Source organism: Acomys minous (genome assembly GCF_964271855.1).
Source record: "Acomys minous genome assembly, chromosome: 1".
Lineage (NCBI taxonomy): Eukaryota > Metazoa > Chordata > Mammalia > Rodentia > Muridae > Acomys > Acomys minous.
Window position 1 is genome coordinate 27,850,109 of NC_140483.1, and position 18,822 is coordinate 27,868,930.

An 18,822-nucleotide genomic window follows, 5' to 3' on the forward strand; every position below is an offset into this window, starting at 1 on the left:
ATCGTGCTTTGTGACTTATGTGATATATTTGTCCCTGGAGTCACAGTGGTTGAGAGCAGATGAGCATGGGTGCTGGGAACTCTCGTCTTCTAGAGGAGCCCAGGTGTTCCTAATGTTCATCCTTCTTTTTGTCCGTAGTATTTTCTTCATGTGGATCCAAGTTATCTGACATCTTATTTTCCTTTTCTCTAAAGAACTTAACATGTCTTGCAAGGCAGTTCTCCCAAAAACAAATATGCTCAATTTTGGGTTGTCAGAGACTGCCTTTATTTAGTCTTTAATTTTGAAAGGGTAATTTTTATGGAGTACAGAACTGTTTTATTTTCCCTCAACATTTTATTTCATCCTATACTTCTTGTTTGCATACTTTTTGAGACGTCAGACACTATTATTTTCTTATCCTCTATGGATAAGGTACCTCCTCTGGCTTCTTTCAGAATTGTTTTCTTTTATCTTTGATTTTCTTTAGCTGGGAAGATACTCAGTTATTTGTCATGTAAGAAACAATTCTCACCTCAAAACTCTGAAAGAGAATTTATTCTGGAGCCAAATATGAATGATGGTGGCCCAGAAACACAGATTTAAGTGACACTAAATTCCATGTTCAATGCAGTGTTTGCTAGGACTTTTATAGTAACAGAAAAAGGTACTTGTAAGTTAAGACACTTTAATAACATGTCAGTGGAAGTATCAGTAGGTAGGGCATAGCAAAGTGGGGAAAGCTCTGTCTCAGATGCTGTTTAAAGGCTTTAGGTGTGATCTGATAATTCTCAGCTTTTGGGTGGATAGAAGCTAATGAATGGTCTGCTAAGTTAATACATTCTGAAAGATTTCACCTGATAGTCACAAGGATGTTAGCTCAGACACATGCAAAGGGAGCTAAAGCTAGCCCAAGATAAACTTTACTCAGGCTTGGGACCTGTAGCACTCCAGCCTCTGTGCATTGCTACGCTCTGACCAGTGAATCAGCCGTAGGTGACCACTTTCCAGGACTTTCTTCATTTATTTAAAGTGCTTTGGTTATTTGCTGTCCCCAGTTTCCGCTGAGCATCCTGAATCTGTAGTTTGTTGATATTATTTAGAAGGCAATTCTGCCATTATTGTTTCAAATATTTCTGCCCTTTCCCTCTTTAGTCTTTTGGTGTTTCCACTAAACATAGATTATATACCTTTTGTGTTTGTTGTCACTGTCCTCGGATGTTCCACTGGCTTCCCTTTCCCTCACACCCCAGAATTTGTTCTCTTTGTAGTGTTTAAGTTTTGTATATATCCTAAAAGTCAGAGATTCTTTCTTCTGGCTAGTATGTTAATAAGCCTACCAAAGCCATTTTTCAATCCTCGTAAACTGTTTTTTTTGTTTTTTTGTTTTTTTTTTTTGGTTTTTCGAGATAGGGTTTCTCTGTGTAGCCTTGGCTGTCCTGGACTCCCTTTGTAGACCAGGCTGGCCTCGAACTGACAGCGATCCGCCTGCCTCTGCCTCCCGAGTGCTGGGACTAAAGGCATGCGCCACCACGCCCGGCTTCGTAAACTTTTTGATCTCTAGCATTATTTCACTGTTCTTTTTTTAGAATTTCCTCTCTGCTTTAGATCACCTATTATATATTGTCTACTTTATCAACACACTTAGCATATTGTAATTTACATTTTCCTGCCTAGACACAGTTTCCTGCAGAGGTTTCCATTCCTCTCAAGTCAGGACTGTCTGGTCTCTTTGGTCATAGTCTTAAGTAATTTGTCTGAAGGATCCAAGGTCAAGTGTTGATTTTGTAGTAGTCTCTTGAGCCTTTTAAGACATAACTGATTTCCAGGCCTCTTGTATGTGAGTCAAGAGCTGAAGTCTGCTTTCAGTCTGTAAACTTTCCCTCATAGACAGTAGCTTTATTAGTGTTGTAAATTCTGTAAAGCAGGTAAGTGGAAGATGGCTTCTTTTTATGTCCAATTTGTTTATGCTTCCTTTTTGTTTTCTTTTTAGGTTAATACAATCTGTTGGAATGACACTGGAGAATATATTTTATCTGGCTCTGACGACACCAAACTTGTAATTAGTAATCCCTACAGCAGAAAGGTAAAGTAATTAAATATGTATAACTTAATGATAAAGAAGCTAGGAATGAGGACATGATAATCATAGAATGGGCATTTGTATTAGACTATCATCTTTATTAAATGTAATTGTATAATTTAGACATCGTTACATGTAGGTACTATAGTTCCTTTGGAATATGCAAGGTCTTGGTGTGGCTGTTAATTTATTTTTGTTTTTGGTTTTTTTTGTTTTGTTTTTTGTTTTGGGTTTTTTGTTGGTTGTTTGAGACAGGGTTTCTCTATAGCTCTGGCTGTCCTGGAAGTCACTATGTAAACCAGGCTGTCTTCAAACTCACAGAGATAATCCTGCCTCTGCTTCCTGAGTGCTGGGATTAAATGTGTGTACCACTACGCCCTGCTGGAATATTCAAGTTTTCAGTGCTTCAGACTCTAGAAAATTAAAATGCCCTTCACTTTATCCAATAGGCAAATGATATCTCAGTAACATTATTTGAATTTAAAAAAAGACATTGTATTTTTTTCATACATAAAGGTGTTTGAGTCTTGCTTACTGTTGTTATTTATTCATAGCATATTGGAAATAACTTTTTGCTGACACAGACCTGTAATCCTGGCACTCAGGAGGCAGAAGGATCTTAAGTTCAAGACTAGTCTGTGCTACATTATTAAGACTGTGCCCTAAACCACCAATAACGCTGCTTCCATGGGCTCACATAATAATATTTTAGTTTTTAATGTTTGTGAAGCAAAGCACTCTCCAGATTACAATTTTTCATATTTAAGAGCCCTTCAAAGGGTAAATATTCACAGCAGAATTTATAGCATACATCATTTAAATTGTATTATAGTTTTCCAAAAGAGTTGGGGTTTGAATCTATCAGTAAAGTCTTGTATATCGTAATATCCTATATGTAACAACTTACGGACATCTCAAGTATTTTAATTTTAAATATTTAGAAGAAAAATTAAGAAATATTAAAGGATTTTTTATAATTAAATTTTTTGTAGATGATAATAAAAAAGTATTTTGATGAGCTTGTCAACATATTTAATATATTTGCCTTTACCACTAATTTTGAGATAAAACTTAAATTTTTTAGATTCATTATTTTATTTTATGTATCTGAGAATTTGGTCTGCGTGTATGTAGACCTTACTTGGTGTCCATAGAGATCAGAAGGTGTTGGATTTCCTAAAACTGGAGTTAAGAATGGTTATGAACCACCAGGTGCATGCTGGGCATTGAGCTATCTCTCTAGCCCCCAGGATAAAAAATTTTAAAGTAGTAAGTTTTTTTTTCTTGTTTCTCTTTGTTTTGTTGGTAGACAGAGTCTCACTCTGTATCACTACCTGGCCTGGAACTTGCTGTGTGGACCAGACTGGCTTAGAACACACAGAGATCTACCTGTCTCTGCTTCTCCTGTGTTGAGATAAAAGTGTACACCTCCACTCCCAGCTAAAAGTAAATTTATCATATGGTCATTATGAAGGAAAATACTACAAATTTCTTTCTTTGAATCCTAAAATACTGTGAACTTTTAAATTGTTTTTTGTTTTCTTCATTTTTCCATTTTTGTGTGGGTGTGAAAGGGATTGGTGTCCATGCTTGGGTATGTATATTTTGTACGCATATGGGTTCACAGGTTTGTGAGTCTACATGCGTGCATGTAGCAGCCCGAGGTTGGTGTGTGCCAGCAGTCATCCTCAATTGTTGTTTACTTTTTGCATTGGAGCAGGAGCTCTCAGTCAAACCATAGCATAGATTATGGCTAGCTTGCTGGCCTGCTTGCTTTGGGGCTCATTGGCTCTGCCTTCCAAGGCCGGAATTTCAGGTGGGTCATTCACACACTTAGCGTTCATATGGTTTTGGTAAATCCCAGTTTTGGTCCTCAGACTTGTGTAGCTTTAAGTCTGACCCATTGCTGTGGTTTTATGTTGCTCTGTTTTGTTTTTTTTTTTTTTTCTTTTCTCAAAATCATTTTATGTGTGTCGATACTTGAATATATATCTTTTATCACCAGGTATGCACACGCACACACATGCACACACACACGCTCATATACACAATGTGTATGCCTGGTGCCTGTGGTGGCCAAAAGAGGACGTTGGATCTCCTCGAACTTTGAGCTAGAGTTCTGAGCTGTAATGTGGGTGCTGAGAATTGAACTCTGATCCTCTGGAAAAGCAACAAGTGTTCTTAATATCTGAGCCATCTGTTCAGCCCCCACTCCTTTTAAAATTTATTCTGTGTATTAGTGTTCTATTTCCGTATATGCGTATGTACTGTGAGCATGCTGAGTGCCTGAGGAAGCCAGAAGATAGCATAAGGTCCCCTGGAACTACAGTTACTGATGGTTGTTAGCAGCCATGTGGATGCTGGGGAACCAAACCTAGGTCCTCTGCGGGAGCAGCAAGCTCTCTTAATCTGCCGAGCCATCTCTCCAGCACCCCTACCTCCACCCCTGCCTTTTACTTTTGAAGTGCCTTACTCAACCTTTAAGACACTGTGTAGCCCAGGCTATCCTCAGATTCATAGTAACTCTCCTGCCCAGTGTACTAGCTGATTGAATTAAAGGTGTGGTCTACCCTACTTTGCTCCAGCCATAGCTTTCTACATTTATCATTAAGAAAGTGACTGAGATAATTAACTTTAAAAAAGGATGGGTTTATTGTGGCTGTGACTTTGGAGGTTTTAGCTCATGGTTAATTGGCACTGTTGCTTTGGGTTTATGATTGGGCAGCTTATCACAACTGGAGTTTATGATAGCCACACCACTGACCTCATGGGCAGGCAGCAAAGAGGAAGAGGATCAACACTAGGATTCCCACAATGCTTTTCAACTGTATACTTTTAGTGATCTCTCAGTTTCCACTTTCTCCTAAGTGTTTATACTCTGAGGCCAACCCTTTAAGTAAATGGGCTTCTACCACCCACCCACCTCCAGTGGTTGGCATATTCAAGATGTAGATTATAGTGAAATTTTCCTGCAGCTAACATTTTTGTCCCTAAATCCTTTAAAATAATTTGTGAATTTACAGATTTTTATTCAGTATATTATAATCTATCACTGGTATTGAAGTTGTTGTTTTGTGTGTTGAGATAGGGTCTTGCTATGTAGCACAGGCTGGCCTGGAATTGGTTCTGTAGCCTAGTCTGAGTTTGTGCTCCCAGTCCTGCCTCTGTGACCCAGGAGCTGAGATAACAGGTGTATACATCGATGTTTGCTGTGGGTGTTCTTCTCTGTGATGCTTGCTGCATATTTGCTCCATGGGACACAAGCAAACCAACATTATGTCTGCATTTTCACAGTTTCCTCTTTTTCCTTTGTTATTTTTTTTAAGGCACCACAGAAATTTCTATTTACCTTATACTCTGTTGCAGAGATAGCAATATCATTTCATTGAGTTAGTCTTATGTTTTGCTACTATAAGTAATAACTCAGAATATTACAGATTTTTTCTTTTACTGCTAGAAGTGTATCTTTAGGATAAAGTCTTAGAAATAGACCTGGCCCAGGCATAGGGTTGATACATACATAGTTTTGTCAGTTCTTAAAAAAAAAAAAAAAAGAAGATTTATTTATTATTATGTATACAGTGCTCTGCCTGCAAGTATACCTTCAGGTCAGAAGAGGGCACCAGATCACAATATAGATGGTTGTGAGCCACCATGTGGTTGCTGGGGACTGAACTCAGGACCTCTGGAAGAGCAGTCAGTACTCTTAACCTCTGAGCCGTCTCTCCAGCCCCTGTTGTCTAAGTTCTTGATAAACTCTTTCTTTGCTGTAATTTAACACACCCATAGTCTTGCTTAAGAGACTGTTATCAGAATTCTGAATTATTTCCAATCTGTTGAACAAGAATTGGTATCTCAGTACAATTTCCATTTCCTTTATGAATAAACTTAAGTATTTTAAAGTAATCTTAAGGGTTATCTCTTTATATTTGGACCATCTTTCAGGGTTTGCCTTTTTTTAAAAATTAGGTCTTAGTTATTTTTTCTCTTAACTTTTAAATACTAAGGACAATCAGTTTCTGATCTGTAATGTGTATTGGAAATATTAAATACTAATATTAACCTTAATTCTATCACAGTAAAGAATTGGATGTTGGAGCTTCTGCTGTATGCGCATCTTACCATTTTATTAATTTGATTTTGAGTTATATAAATTCAGTTTATTTTGTTTCTTTGTCTTGAGAGAAAAATGACTTAATTGTCTTAATACTCTGTTTCAAAAGTCAATCCAAATAATTTTTTTCTTAGTTACTAAAAATTTATCAGTGTGAGAGAAACAGGTTAAGGAGAAGTGTGCAGATTGCTTTCCATGGAATTACTTCAATTGCTAATAATTTTCCTAGAACAAAAGAAAATACATGAGATATCTGATGTTTTTATAATTAAATTAGTTTGGAATCAACCAATAATTTTTTGTTGAAGATGTTAATGAGAATGTATTACTGGTTATAATTATATTAAACATGAGTGTTTATCACTAGAAAAATAATGCTATTTCATTTTTGTGTGTGTGTGTATTTTAGATTTTGACAACCATCCGTTCAGGCCATCGAGCAAATATATTTAGTGCAAAGTTTTTGCCGTGCACAGATGATAAGCAGATTGTGTCTTGCTCTGGAGATGGAGTCATATTTTATACTAACATTGAGCAGGATGCAGAAACCAACAGACAGTGCCAATTTACGTGCCATTACGGAACTACTTATGAGGTACAGGGTTGTGAGTGTGTGTGTGTGTGTGTGTGTGTGTGTGTGTGTGTGTGTGTGTGTGTGTGTAGCTGTTTCTATGCATTTGTTTACATATGCATCTACATTTCTAGGTATAGAAATTATTGGCAGATTGAATTTCACCAAAGCATTTCTGAAAGTTTATTATGGCAGATTATGTGGATAAAATTTTGAAAGTAATATTCTAGTATTAGTATTGTAAGATGAATTCACAGTTGCTTAAACAACCATGACTAGCCCTTCCCCCTTTTGTATTTAACATATAAAGAAAATGGGTCTTATTGTGACAGGTGCCAGCCTTTCAAATATGCTCCTTTTATTTTGCTACATAGTTCCGTAGTAGGTTTTGTCTTCCGTAATGCACCGCCTTACAGAGATTCATTTCTTTTTTCTTTTTAAAAAATATTTTTATTTAATTTTAATTTATGTGTGTTGGTGTCAGGGTGTCAGATCTTGGAGTTACAGACAGTTGCGAGCTGCCATGTGGGTGCTAGGAATTGAACCTGGGTCTTTTCAAAGAACAGGCAGTGCTCTTAACCACTGAGCCATCTCTCCAGCCTCCCAGAGATTCATTTCTGTTGTCTTTACTATATAAGTTTATTTTGTGTTGCAGTAACACAGTAAAAACAAACCAAAAAAACAAAATAAAAACAACAAATTTTGTGAGACACTTTGTAGCCCTTACTGGCAATGAAACTCACTCTATAGACCAGTCTGGCCCTGAACTCACAGAAATCCACCTCTTCCTGCCTCCCAAGTGCTGGGATTAAAGGTGTGCACTCCCACCCCTGGCCTTCCCCACCCCCTGCCCCCATCCCTGACCTGTCTATTCCCTTACCCAGCTATGTAAGTAGCTTTTTGAGTCAGAGAGTTTTATGTAGCTCTCCTGGTTTCAAGCTTGCTACGTAGCTGCAGCCAACCTTAAATTCCTGAACCTCCTGCCTCTGGGATTTTACGCGTAGGCCACCACACCTGGCATGACTCTGTCTCTCACACCCCACCTCACTGTGCAGCCCCAGCTGGACTAGAGCTTGCTATGTAGACCAGGCTGCTGGACTCAAGGTTTGAAGTCATCAGAGAATCAGAGATGAGTCAGCAACAATTTACAAATGCCTTTTACTGATAAAATGACTTCATAAGTAAATAATTAAACACTGCTGAATTGCTGAGGGCATACAGTAATCACATTTCTCACAAATGTGAAAAGAGCCAAAAATCATATCATCCTAGAGATATGTGTTCTATTCATTTGTGTTAAGTGTGTTTTTATAACTGTCTTTCTGTGGTGTATAGTCTTCTTTTGTATTGTTTGAAAACTTGTTTAATAAAAGCAAAGAAATGTCAGTACTCAAGTTTTAGATAAGCAGACACAGTGTGTCTATACAGGTGTCCTTAAGCCACACACATTCATTATCTGCTAACTCTGAAAGTCAGGGCTCTAGCCTGAGTCTTGCTGGGCCCAAATCAAATATTAGTGGCCCTGCGGGCCTTCTATCTTTACCCTTTCCACCTCTGTAACTGTTGCACATGTTTTGGATCTGGGTTCCTTCCTCGGTCAACAGTCTTCATCTTTTTCTGTTTTTCCATTGTCTTGTAGTTTTTTCTAACAGATACAATTTTGCCTTCTTTGATTCCTAATGATTCTCATAATTATTTTGGGTCCATATGGTTAATTCAGCACAACCTTCCCACTTCATTTTCTTTAAACATACTTAACAAGTTAAGGTGTTCAAAATTCATGATCTCGGAAAAGCTTACATGAAGTTATAGTAATAAAGTTCAGTAGCTAGTTATTTTGTAAGGCTGTTGTATCTCTCTGTATTCTGTTTGAAATCATGCTTTGGGTAAGCCAAAGAGCAATGACTTACTTGGGTAGTTTTGTTGGGCTTGTCTTCATGGATGTATGACACAGTAGCAGTGTGTTTCAAAGCCATCTGTTTAATTGTGCAATAGTGTTTCTTGTACTTTTGCTTCATCTTCAGATTATGACTGTACCAAATGACCCTTACACCTTCCTGTCCTGTGGTGAAGATGGAACCGTTAGGTGGTTTGACACACGCATAAAAACTAGTTGCACAAAAGAAGACTGCAAAGATGTAAGAATTCAAGTTTTATATAAATGATATGGATAAAATAGTTATGATTCAGTAAGATAGCTCCTGATAATTTTGTTATGCTAAAATTTTCAGTTACAAATTTTTAAAATTTAAATGTTAATGAGGTTGAGAAGCTTCTGTTTCAGTTGTACATTTAAATATATTTATGGGGGTAGAGAGATGACTTAAAGTACTTGTTGTGAAAGGTGTAAGGACCTGCGTTTAAACCCTAGTGCCCAATTGAAAGCTGGGCATGGTGGTGCCTCTGTGCCACTAGGTAGATGACTGGGGCTGATTAGTCAGCTGCCCTAACTGAAGTGATGAGCTGCAAGCTTAGGGAGAGGCTCTGTCTCAAATAACAACATCGACCTCTGGCCTCTGCACCCGCATTCACTAATGTGTGCTCACACATCCCCCCATACAGACATGTGTATACACATAAGTGTGACAATTCTAGTGTTATAAAGACCTGGAGAGTTTATCACTGCATCTCGTTTACTCAGTCTATAGTTTGGCTTACCAAAACAGCAGTGATCTAAGTGGGTGAAAATTTAGTATCTTTCCTGCCATTTTTATTTTCTTCATATTTCTCTGTGTGTAGCCCTGGTTGTCCTAATACTTTGTAGACAATGCTGGCTTCCACTCAGAGATTGCCTGTCTGTGCTTTGAAAAGCACAAGCCTTCACTGCTTGGCTCCCTTCATCTTTTAGAAAAATAATTTTTCTTGTTTTTAAAGAAATAACATTCTGTCAGTGTGTTACCAATTAAATTTAGCTCAGTCCACAAAATCTGTTTACTTATTAGCATTTTATAAGTTAATAATATTTAAAACTTTAAAAAAGGCCTGAAAAAGTTTTTTGGCCCTAGACAGCTTCTCTCAAGAGTTCTGTCTGCTATACACCTTGTAGAGAACAGTAGATCTTTACAAAGTCATTGAAGTAGTCAGTGAATAAAGAAATATTAGTCACTTTATTTTTACTGAAAATTATCAAAACGAAACAAAGCCAAGAATCATTAGTAATCAAATTGAATACCTGCTAACCAAACCAGTGAACCTAAAGTAATGAAAAACTTTATGTATTTGAAAGAGATGAAGCAGAAAACAAAAAAGTAGAAACAAATTTTAAACACAAAATTTTTATCTGTTTTTATGTTATATAACATATAAACACATACACACATTGAAGAGAAAGCTAAAATAAGTTTAAAACATTGAGCATTTAGGGACAGGGCTGTAGGTCAGTGGTTGCTATCATGCCAAAGGCTCTGTCTTTGAGTCTCAGTATTGAGGGGAAATTGTGCATATATAATATCTTCATATGTACATTTGATAAACATTTCCCCAAAGAATTAAAAGCTATTTTTAACACTTTGGCATGTACTCCTCAAGAATAAAAACCACTGGAGAAGGATAACCCGTTTTCCCTGAAGAGTGGCCTAGAGGGTGGGAGCGGATAGGTCACCTGAGGAGAAGGAAGCAAAGAGGAGACGCGCTGCAGACTCAGGGCAATAAACACCGTCAGTTCTGGGGCCTTGGAGCACTTTTGGTGGGAAGAGCATCAGGGTGGGACTAGCTCTAGACATACAAAGGGCAAGAGGCTTGAATAGTGAGGAGGGCTTCAGGTGAGAAGGGCAGAGGAAGCCACAAAACTACTTGGTTCCTTCTTCTCATTTGTCCTTCTTTTGCTTCTGCAGCATAATCCCTGCTTTTAAGAGGTAGCCCTTCCCTTGACAGAACTGCTTTGCTTTCCTATATTCTGGCAGGCAATCTCATGCTGGTTATTTTGGACAAGGGCAATGGCCTTGATCTCCCACCATTGGATCTCCACATTCTGTCCTAGGTTGCAGGCATTATACATGTTTTATGTACATAGAGCAGGTTCTTTGAGAACAATTGCTTTATGTATTTCTTGCTAAGTGGAAGGTAGTAAAATTCATTATTCCAAATGCTTTTAAAGCATAGTTTAGTCCACATTTTAGGAGGATGCAAGTGTGCTTTTCTAAATAATATTCTTATAATAATATAAGACCTAAGAAGTGGAAGGATGATTTTCTTTGGTAAAGCTTATGCATAGTCAGAAAGTATAAAGAAAATTTGGTGACTACAGAATAATTCTTAACTACCAAGATGTTTAAATTATAAAGTGTATGTAATAGGAAATATATTGTGAATTACCCTGTTGGCTAAATATATTAGAAATGAATTCACATAGCCTTTAAGAAGGTAAATTAGAAGAAAACCATATTGTTGTTTTTCCTTTTTGTTTTTGCTGACTGAATTAGAATATCTGGGGTGTGTTATTTTCTAGTAATTAAATAGGAAAATGTTTTAAAAGTAGAATATTTGCTTCTATATAGCTGTATGAACCTGGTCTTGTGTCTGTCTTTTGTAGGATATTTTAATCAACTGTCGGCGTGCTGCCACATCTGTGGCTATTTGTCCCCCAGTACCATATTACCTTGCTGTAGGTTGTTCTGATAGCTCAGTACGGATTTATGATCGGCGAATGCTGGGCACAAGAGCTACAGGTGAGGAAGTATAGGCAAAATTTAAAATTGTTGAAAGAAATCTTTGTGATATTTTACATTTACATAGTTTTTTTGTTTTTGTTTTTATTAATTTATTTTTTTTACTTTTATTGAATGTCTATGATTTACACATCATGTACCAAAATCCCTCTCCTCTACCAGTAATATAAAACAAACAGACAAATAAAATATCTTGTCACAGAAGCTGTAGTGTATCACGCAGTATAGCCTTTTGTCCACATATGTTTATTTTCAAATGTTCATTGTTATGAGTCATGTATCTGGTTTGAGGTCGACACTATCGTTACCGGATCCTCACTGGGACTGCTGTCAGATATCCTGTTGTTGCCGTGTGTCAAGGAGATTCTTAATCTTTGAATCTGCAGGTCTGGTCCCTTCATGTGTTCCAGCAGGTCATACATGGGGTAGATGTTGGGGTGAATTCGACTCAGCCCTGGATCAGGGCCCACTCCCTTGTCATCAGGGCAGGACCAGCTCTCCTGCTCCCATGTCCTCAGGGCAGGGCCGGCTCACCCACTCCTGTGTCCTCAGGGCAGGACCCACTCTCCTGCTCCTATGTCATCATAGCAAGGCTGGTTCACCCTCTCCGGTGTCATCAGGATAGGGCCAGCTCACCTGCTCCCATGTCATCGGGGCAGGGCCAACTCACCTGCTTCTGTGTCCTCAGGGCAGGCTGGCTCTCCCACTCCCATGTCCTTAGGGCAGGACCAGCTCTCCAGTTTCTGTGTCCTCAAGGCAGGACCAGCTCTCAGTCTCCCATGTGCCCAGGGCTGGCTCACCTGCTCCCGCATCCTCAAGACCAGCTCTCCTGTTCTTAAGTCCTCAGGGTCAGCTCTCCTGTTTCCATGTCCTCAGGGCCAGCTCTCCGGCTCCTGTTCAATTCGCCAGATTGTTGCTGGCCATCAAGGCCTGGATGACCTCCTACTCCTGTGGGTATTGGATCTTGTGGGCCATCAAGCAGGTGGCAAGTAGAGGCCTCTCAAAGTCTTTGTTGAGTAGCTTCTTGTCTTGGGGAACTTGTGGCTCTGTTGATTTGCGCCTCCCGAGTCTCTGGTTCTATTGCGTGCTCCATCCACCCTGGGCCCCTGCCTTGTTGCTGCCTCTAGTATCCGCTTCTGCCCGATCCAACTCTTGGCACTGAGCATGGGCCCAGCCCTTGAGAGAAGATCCGTGAGGCCTGTGGTGTGGGTGGTGCAGTCCTTGCTCTGGCTCAACTCGAACAGCACCCTCTCCTTGGCCAGCACTGTGCTGGGCCACAACCCAAAAAGTAGCAGCTGCTGTAGAGGTGGCAGCCCAGGGTCCCTGGGAGCTCACCAGAGCGTGGTGCCATGGTCTTGTGGTAGGAGGGCATGGATGATCCACATGACAGGATTTCCTTCTTTCTGGGAAACACCAGAACTGTGTTTTGGAGCTCTCGGTATGGTCCTTTGGTGGCTGCAGTCACTGCTGTTCTGTGGATCAGACACAGTGTGCGATCGACACCATCTTGGATGATCTCAGCTTGGGTATTTCTAATACATTGCGCTAAGCTTTTCCTCCCAATCAGGCTGCTCTTGGGGTGCACATTTCTGTGTAGCTCTGGAAAACAATCATCCTCCTCAATGCATTGAGGACCTCATCTTTTGAACTCCGCGGACCCGCGCCTGCTGTGCCCATTTACCTAGTTTTTAATTTTGTTTAAAATGTTATTTAAATATATATTCTAAAGAGAAAAAGCATTTTACTAATTTGTAAATACTCTGTTGGTAACTAGGTATAGTGTTGTATGCCTATAATCTCAGCACTCTATAGCTGGAGGTAGGAAAATCAGAAGTTCAGGATCATTCCTGTTTGAGGCCAACATGTACTACCTGACATCTTGTCTAAAAAAAAGAAAAAGAAAAAAGACTCTTTGGGATGATATTTTAACAGTTTACCAATTCATAAAAAGAGCTGAGGAGATAGTTTAGTGGTGAAGAGCATTTGCTGCTCTTACAGAGAACCTGAGTTTGTTTTTCAGCACCCATAGTAGGGAGCTCACAACTTTACCAGATGGCTTATAACTATCTGTAACTCCAACTCTAGCGTGCGCGCGCGCACACACACACACACACACACACATTATTAAGAATAAAATAAAATTGGGTGGGAAGACATGGCTCAGTGATTAAGAGCACTTGTTCCTGCAAAGCACTAGGTCTGGTTCCGAGCACCGTATTGTTTACAACTCTAGTTCTAGGAAAACCGATTCCTGAGGATAAGAGGAATGCATGTGACATGCATGTGTGCACAGCACACACACATAAGCAAACACTTATACACATAAAATACATCTGAAAAAAAGATAACACTTGATTTGTTTCTTTCCCAAGGTTGCCATAGTAAATTATCAATGTAGTCTCTTAAAGCAATAGAAATTTGTTTTCTTGCATTCCTAGAATTTAGCTATCTGAAATCAAGATGCCTTATGGTTAGACGTACTGGGGTGACTAGAGACATGAGGAGACTCTGTTCTGTGCCTCTGGTTTGGCTTTATGATAATTGCTGCCATAAGAGGACTTTGGTTTATAAACCTGTTTCCTGAGAGTAACTAGGAGACATACTGATAAAAGAAAATGGGTTTATTTACATTTTGGCCATACTGTGGAGAGAAGAATTCCTACTTTCTCTGCCTTTTCTGTAGAAGTATTATAATTTTATAGAAAGGCTGAAACAAAAACCAGGAAGTGTAGGGGTTTACAATTTAGGCAGAACTGTGTAAAATCTCTCCAGGAAGTCATGTTCTTCCTCCAACTGTCACCAGGGCTTTCGCCTTTCCTGCCTCCAGCATGGCAGTCTTACCGAAGTTCTAATTCTCTGGTTTTTATAGTTTTAATAGTCGTGAAGTCACAGAGAGAGACGCAAGCATCTCTCTTTAGACTGTCTCATTGGCTGCCAGTGCAGTGACAAAATCAGACTTAAATTCAGTACTGCAGCAATATTTGCAGCATTTTAAGCTAAACAAATATAAATGTATGCCACATATGATTTCATGCCCAAGTCCAACTAAAATTACATGTGTATGTGCATTATACAAAGATGAGTACTAAATATTCACATTTTTATGAAAAGTAAAGGTGAACTGGGCAGTGGTGATGCACGCCTTTAATCCCAGCACTTGGGAGGCAGAGGCAGGCGGATCGCTGTGAGTTTGAGGCCAGCCTGGTCTACAAAACGAGTCCAGGACAGTCAAGGCTACACAGAGAAACCCTGTCTCAAAAAACAAACAAAAACAAACAAACAAAAAAACAAAATCAAATGAAAAGTAAAGGTAGACTTGGGCAGAAGCCACCAGCATCAATAACAGCCAACCTAAGTTAACCAGTGGGAGGGAATATTAGATAAGAGTTTTTCTGTTTTGTTTTTAATAAATTTTAATTCTTTGGCAATTTCGTACATTTACATGTTTTTATCATATTCATCCCTCTGTTCTTCTGTTTTATCCTCCTTCCATTCCCTCATTCCTACTTTCATGTTACTTTCCCTCAAAAGCCTATTGAGTTTAATAGAGTTACTTGAGCATATGTGTATCTGTGGCTTATTTACTGGATCAAGGGCAACTTACCAGTGGCTACATCTGAAGAAAACTTACTCTCCTTCCTTAACCTCATTGACTACCTGTAGCTCTTTACCTAGGGGTGGAGCCTTATGTGCCACTCTGCCATTAGTGCTAGACTACCAGTGGGCTTGTCTTGTGCAGGTAGCCACAGCTACTGTGAGTCCATGAATGCAGTGGCCATGTTACATTCAAGACACTGTTTCACATCATTTTTCCCATCTTCAGTCTTTTACATTCTGAGAACTTTTCTCTTTTCGACTGTGATAAAGAGCCCTGCCAATTTATTTGAATATGCACATTTTGGATGAAATGATAAGATAGTATGAAATTATTGCTCTCAACAGAAGCAAGACAATTCACATTTTTAGCTGGGCAAGTCTTGACCAGGATTACACAGCTTTGGGATCCTCAGAATTTAGCATTCCTGGGCCAGTTTAACTCTATTCTGTCATACTGAATTGTATTGAAGACTACCAGAGGTATTATAAACTAGACATGGTGGTCAGTGCCTATAATCCCAGGACTGGGGAGACTAAGGCAGGAGAATCATGAGTTCAAGACCAGCCTCAACTATGCAGCTAGATAGGAGGGTTTCACAATGCCAAGGACTAGAGATTAGCTCAGTGGCACAGCACTCGTCTAGCACGAGCATGTCCGTGGGTTCAGTCCCACCATCACAGAAAGCTGTAACAGCGTTAATAGCCTATTACCTTCAACATGATTCTAGAAGTCCTGTCTAACAGTCAGAGTTAAAACAGTGGTGCTTATTCAGTAAGATCTTTCCCCCGCTTTTTTGGAAGAAAGAAAAGTCATCAGAATTTTTTTTAATTAAGTTCTCTTTTAATTAATAATCCTCTTCTTGAGATCTTTAGTGTTATATATATATATGTATATATATATCTCATGATCCATTGTGCTGATAAACAAAAACAATTATTTGGCTTACCTCAGCTGTGGTAGTTATTCATGATTTTAATTTAGATATTCTTATTATTGATTTAGTTATATAGAGTATTACTAGAGTAGGAAGAAATCTCAGTACATTCAACAGAATTAGGGCTTAAAATCTTCTATAATATGAGTATATTTTCAAGGACGCAAGAGGGCTAGAGAGATGTTTAAGTAGTCCAGAGGATCCAGGTTTGATTCCTAGCATCCACAGGTGGTTATCAACAATCTGTAATTCCAGTTAGGGGATCCAGTGCCCTGCTCTGGCCTCTGTGGGCAGTGTACACAACGTGGTTCGTACATGTGGTCAGAATACCCATATCCATGAAAATAAACTTAAGAAATATAATTTTTTAATGATAAGAAAGGGCTCTGTCATAGGAAACAGTTTTCTTGTATCACATTATTTTCATCTTCAGCCTTGCTTTGTTTTGAGTTGTATATACTCTGCCCCAAACCTATTAATATTTTGAGTTCTTTGTAAAAGCCAAGAAATGATTTTTAATATCCTAGTGCCTGTAAATTATATTAATGAGGTTATTTATTTTAAAGGGTTAAGGTAATATAATTTGTTCAAAAATAGATAGTATTTTTTAAAATAAATGAGTGGTTAAATAAGTAAGTAGCCAATAAAGAGCTAGAATTGTATTCAACCTATTCTGCTAAGTGTCAGCTTTCTTGTTAGAGAAATGATCTTAGTTTGAAGGAAAAGTTTGGAGATGACTTTGTACAGAAATCAACTATTAATAAATGATATCTCAGCAAATCGTATAATCTAGAATTTTGAATAGTGATAAGATTTGTTTATTTGTTTAAATATGCTGTGTGTGTGTGTGTGTCTCAGCTTGACACACCTGGGAGGAGGGAATTTCAGATGATGAACTGTCTCAGTCAGATTGGCCTGTGGGTATCCCTGTATGGCATTTTCTTAATTGCTCATTGATGTAGGAGGGCCCAGCCCTTTGTGGGCCTGGGCTGTCTAAGAAAGGTAGCTGAGCAAGTCAGGGCAGCAAACTAGTAAGCAGCTCTCCTTCATGGTTCCTGCCTCTGCTCCTGCTTGGATTCCTGTCCTGACTTCCCTCCGAGATGATTGATGATGGGAGTAGAAGCCACATTCAACCTTTCCTTCTCAAGTTGCTTTTGGTATTCATCATAGCAAAAGAACTGGAAAATATGTTATCTTTGTACCATTCTCTTTTGTTTTTAAAGATTTATTTATTTAATGCTTTATCTGCATGTACACCTGCATGCCATAAGGAGGGGATAGGATCTCAGTGTAGATGGTTTGTGAGCCACCATGTGGTTGCTGGGAATTGAACTCAGGACCTCTGGAAGAGCAGACAGTGCTCTTAACCACTGAACCATCTCTCCAACCCCATACAATTCTTTTTTGTTTGCTATACATTCTTGACTGTTAAAAAGGAAACCTCTTATAGATACAGAAAGTGATAATCTGGGTTTATATAGCTACATTATTTCATATATCTCATGACTCAAGATAAAGAGTTTTTAAGATGTTTACTTAAAATAGTATTAATTTTGAATGAATTCCTATTATTTAGGGAATTACGCAGGTCGAGGAACTACTGGAATGGTTGCTCGCTTTATCCCATCTCATCTTAGTAATAAGTCGTGCAGAGTGACATCGCTGTGTTACAGTGAAGACGGTCAGGAGATTCTTGTTAGTTATTCTTCAGATTACATCTATCTTTTTGACCCCAAAGATGATACGGCACGAGAACTTAAAACTCCTTCTGCAGAGGAGAGGCGAGAAGAGGTAAGTTTGCTCAAAACTTGACTCTTTCTTCATAGTGAGACACCTGTAGTTCCCAAGAGAAGGCAGGATAGATGATCAATTTGAGGTCATCTTTGACCAAGTAAATTTGAGGTCAGCCTGGGCTACATATGATGTTGTCTTCCAAAAAAGAGGAAAAAATAAAAAAGAAAAAGAAAAAAAGAAAGAAAGAAAAGGAAAGAAATAGAGGTAAATGTTAAATAAATAAATATATTGATTTTCAGAGTCTATGACTTTTATGATTTAGGGGAATATGAAAGAATAGGCTAATAATAACATAGGACTGTTTAATAAAATGAGATACTTTTTAAAAGAAAATACATAATACAAGACTTTTAACTTTGTAAATGCTCGGAGAAAAGTAAATTAAAATAGTAGAAAGTGTGATGGTAAGTGGCTAAGGGATTGAGTGTGCTCCTGCACCAAGTGCCACCTCTTCCCATTTTCTGTTCACATGTAAGCAGCAGTTCCATGATCTCTCAGTTGTGCCTCTTTTTTCACAGAGTCGTAGCATGTAACAATAGCCACAGGTACATTTTATAAACTAGACATTAGAAAGTGGGAAAAAGTTCCAGAAAGCATTTATATAAAAGCAAATGAAAGAATTGGATTACTGTAACCAAAATATAAAAGTGGGAAGTTAGAAGTAGTGTATTTTGGACAGTATACAGCCATGGGAATGTGTTTGGGTCAGCCTGTTAGGGTTTTCCTAATGTGCCTGCCATGTTAACCTTTAAAAATGTTTATAGATTTAATTGTGAAAATTTGTATTATTTTATATGTATAGTTGTTTTGCTTGCATATATGTCTGTACAGCATGTGCATGCTTATTGCATGTCAAAGGCCAGAAAAGTGTCTCATCCCCTGGAATTTGAGTTACAGAAAACTGTGAGCTGCCATGTTGGTACTTGGAACCCAACTGTGTCCTCTGGAAGAGCAGCAAGTGTTCTTCCATCTACTGAGCCCTAACTGACTTTTTTATTTTACAATGACCTATGCCTATTCTATACTTGGCTTATTAAATGTTGTTTTTTAAATTAATTCTTTTTTTTCTTTTTTTCTTTGAG

General features: G+C 38.5%; 1 protein-coding gene across 3 annotated transcripts in view; it reads left to right on the top strand.

Moving 5' to 3' along the window:
- Positions 1-18,822, top strand: part of DCAF6 (DDB1 and CUL4 associated factor 6) — a 100,947-nt gene that overhangs the window by 15,057 nt on the left and 67,068 nt on the right. For all 3 annotated transcript variants that reach the window (XM_084790048.1, XM_084790049.1, XM_084790050.1), the window contains exons 3-7: positions 1,973-2,065; positions 6,586-6,771; positions 8,772-8,885; positions 11,279-11,414; positions 17,523-17,737. In XM_084790048.1, coding sequence (XP_084646174.1) covers positions 1,973-2,065; positions 6,586-6,771; positions 8,772-8,885; positions 11,279-11,414; positions 17,523-17,737 — 744 coding nt within the window. The remainder of the gene's footprint in view (positions 1-1,972; positions 2,066-6,585; positions 6,772-8,771; positions 8,886-11,278; positions 11,415-17,522; positions 17,738-18,822) is intronic.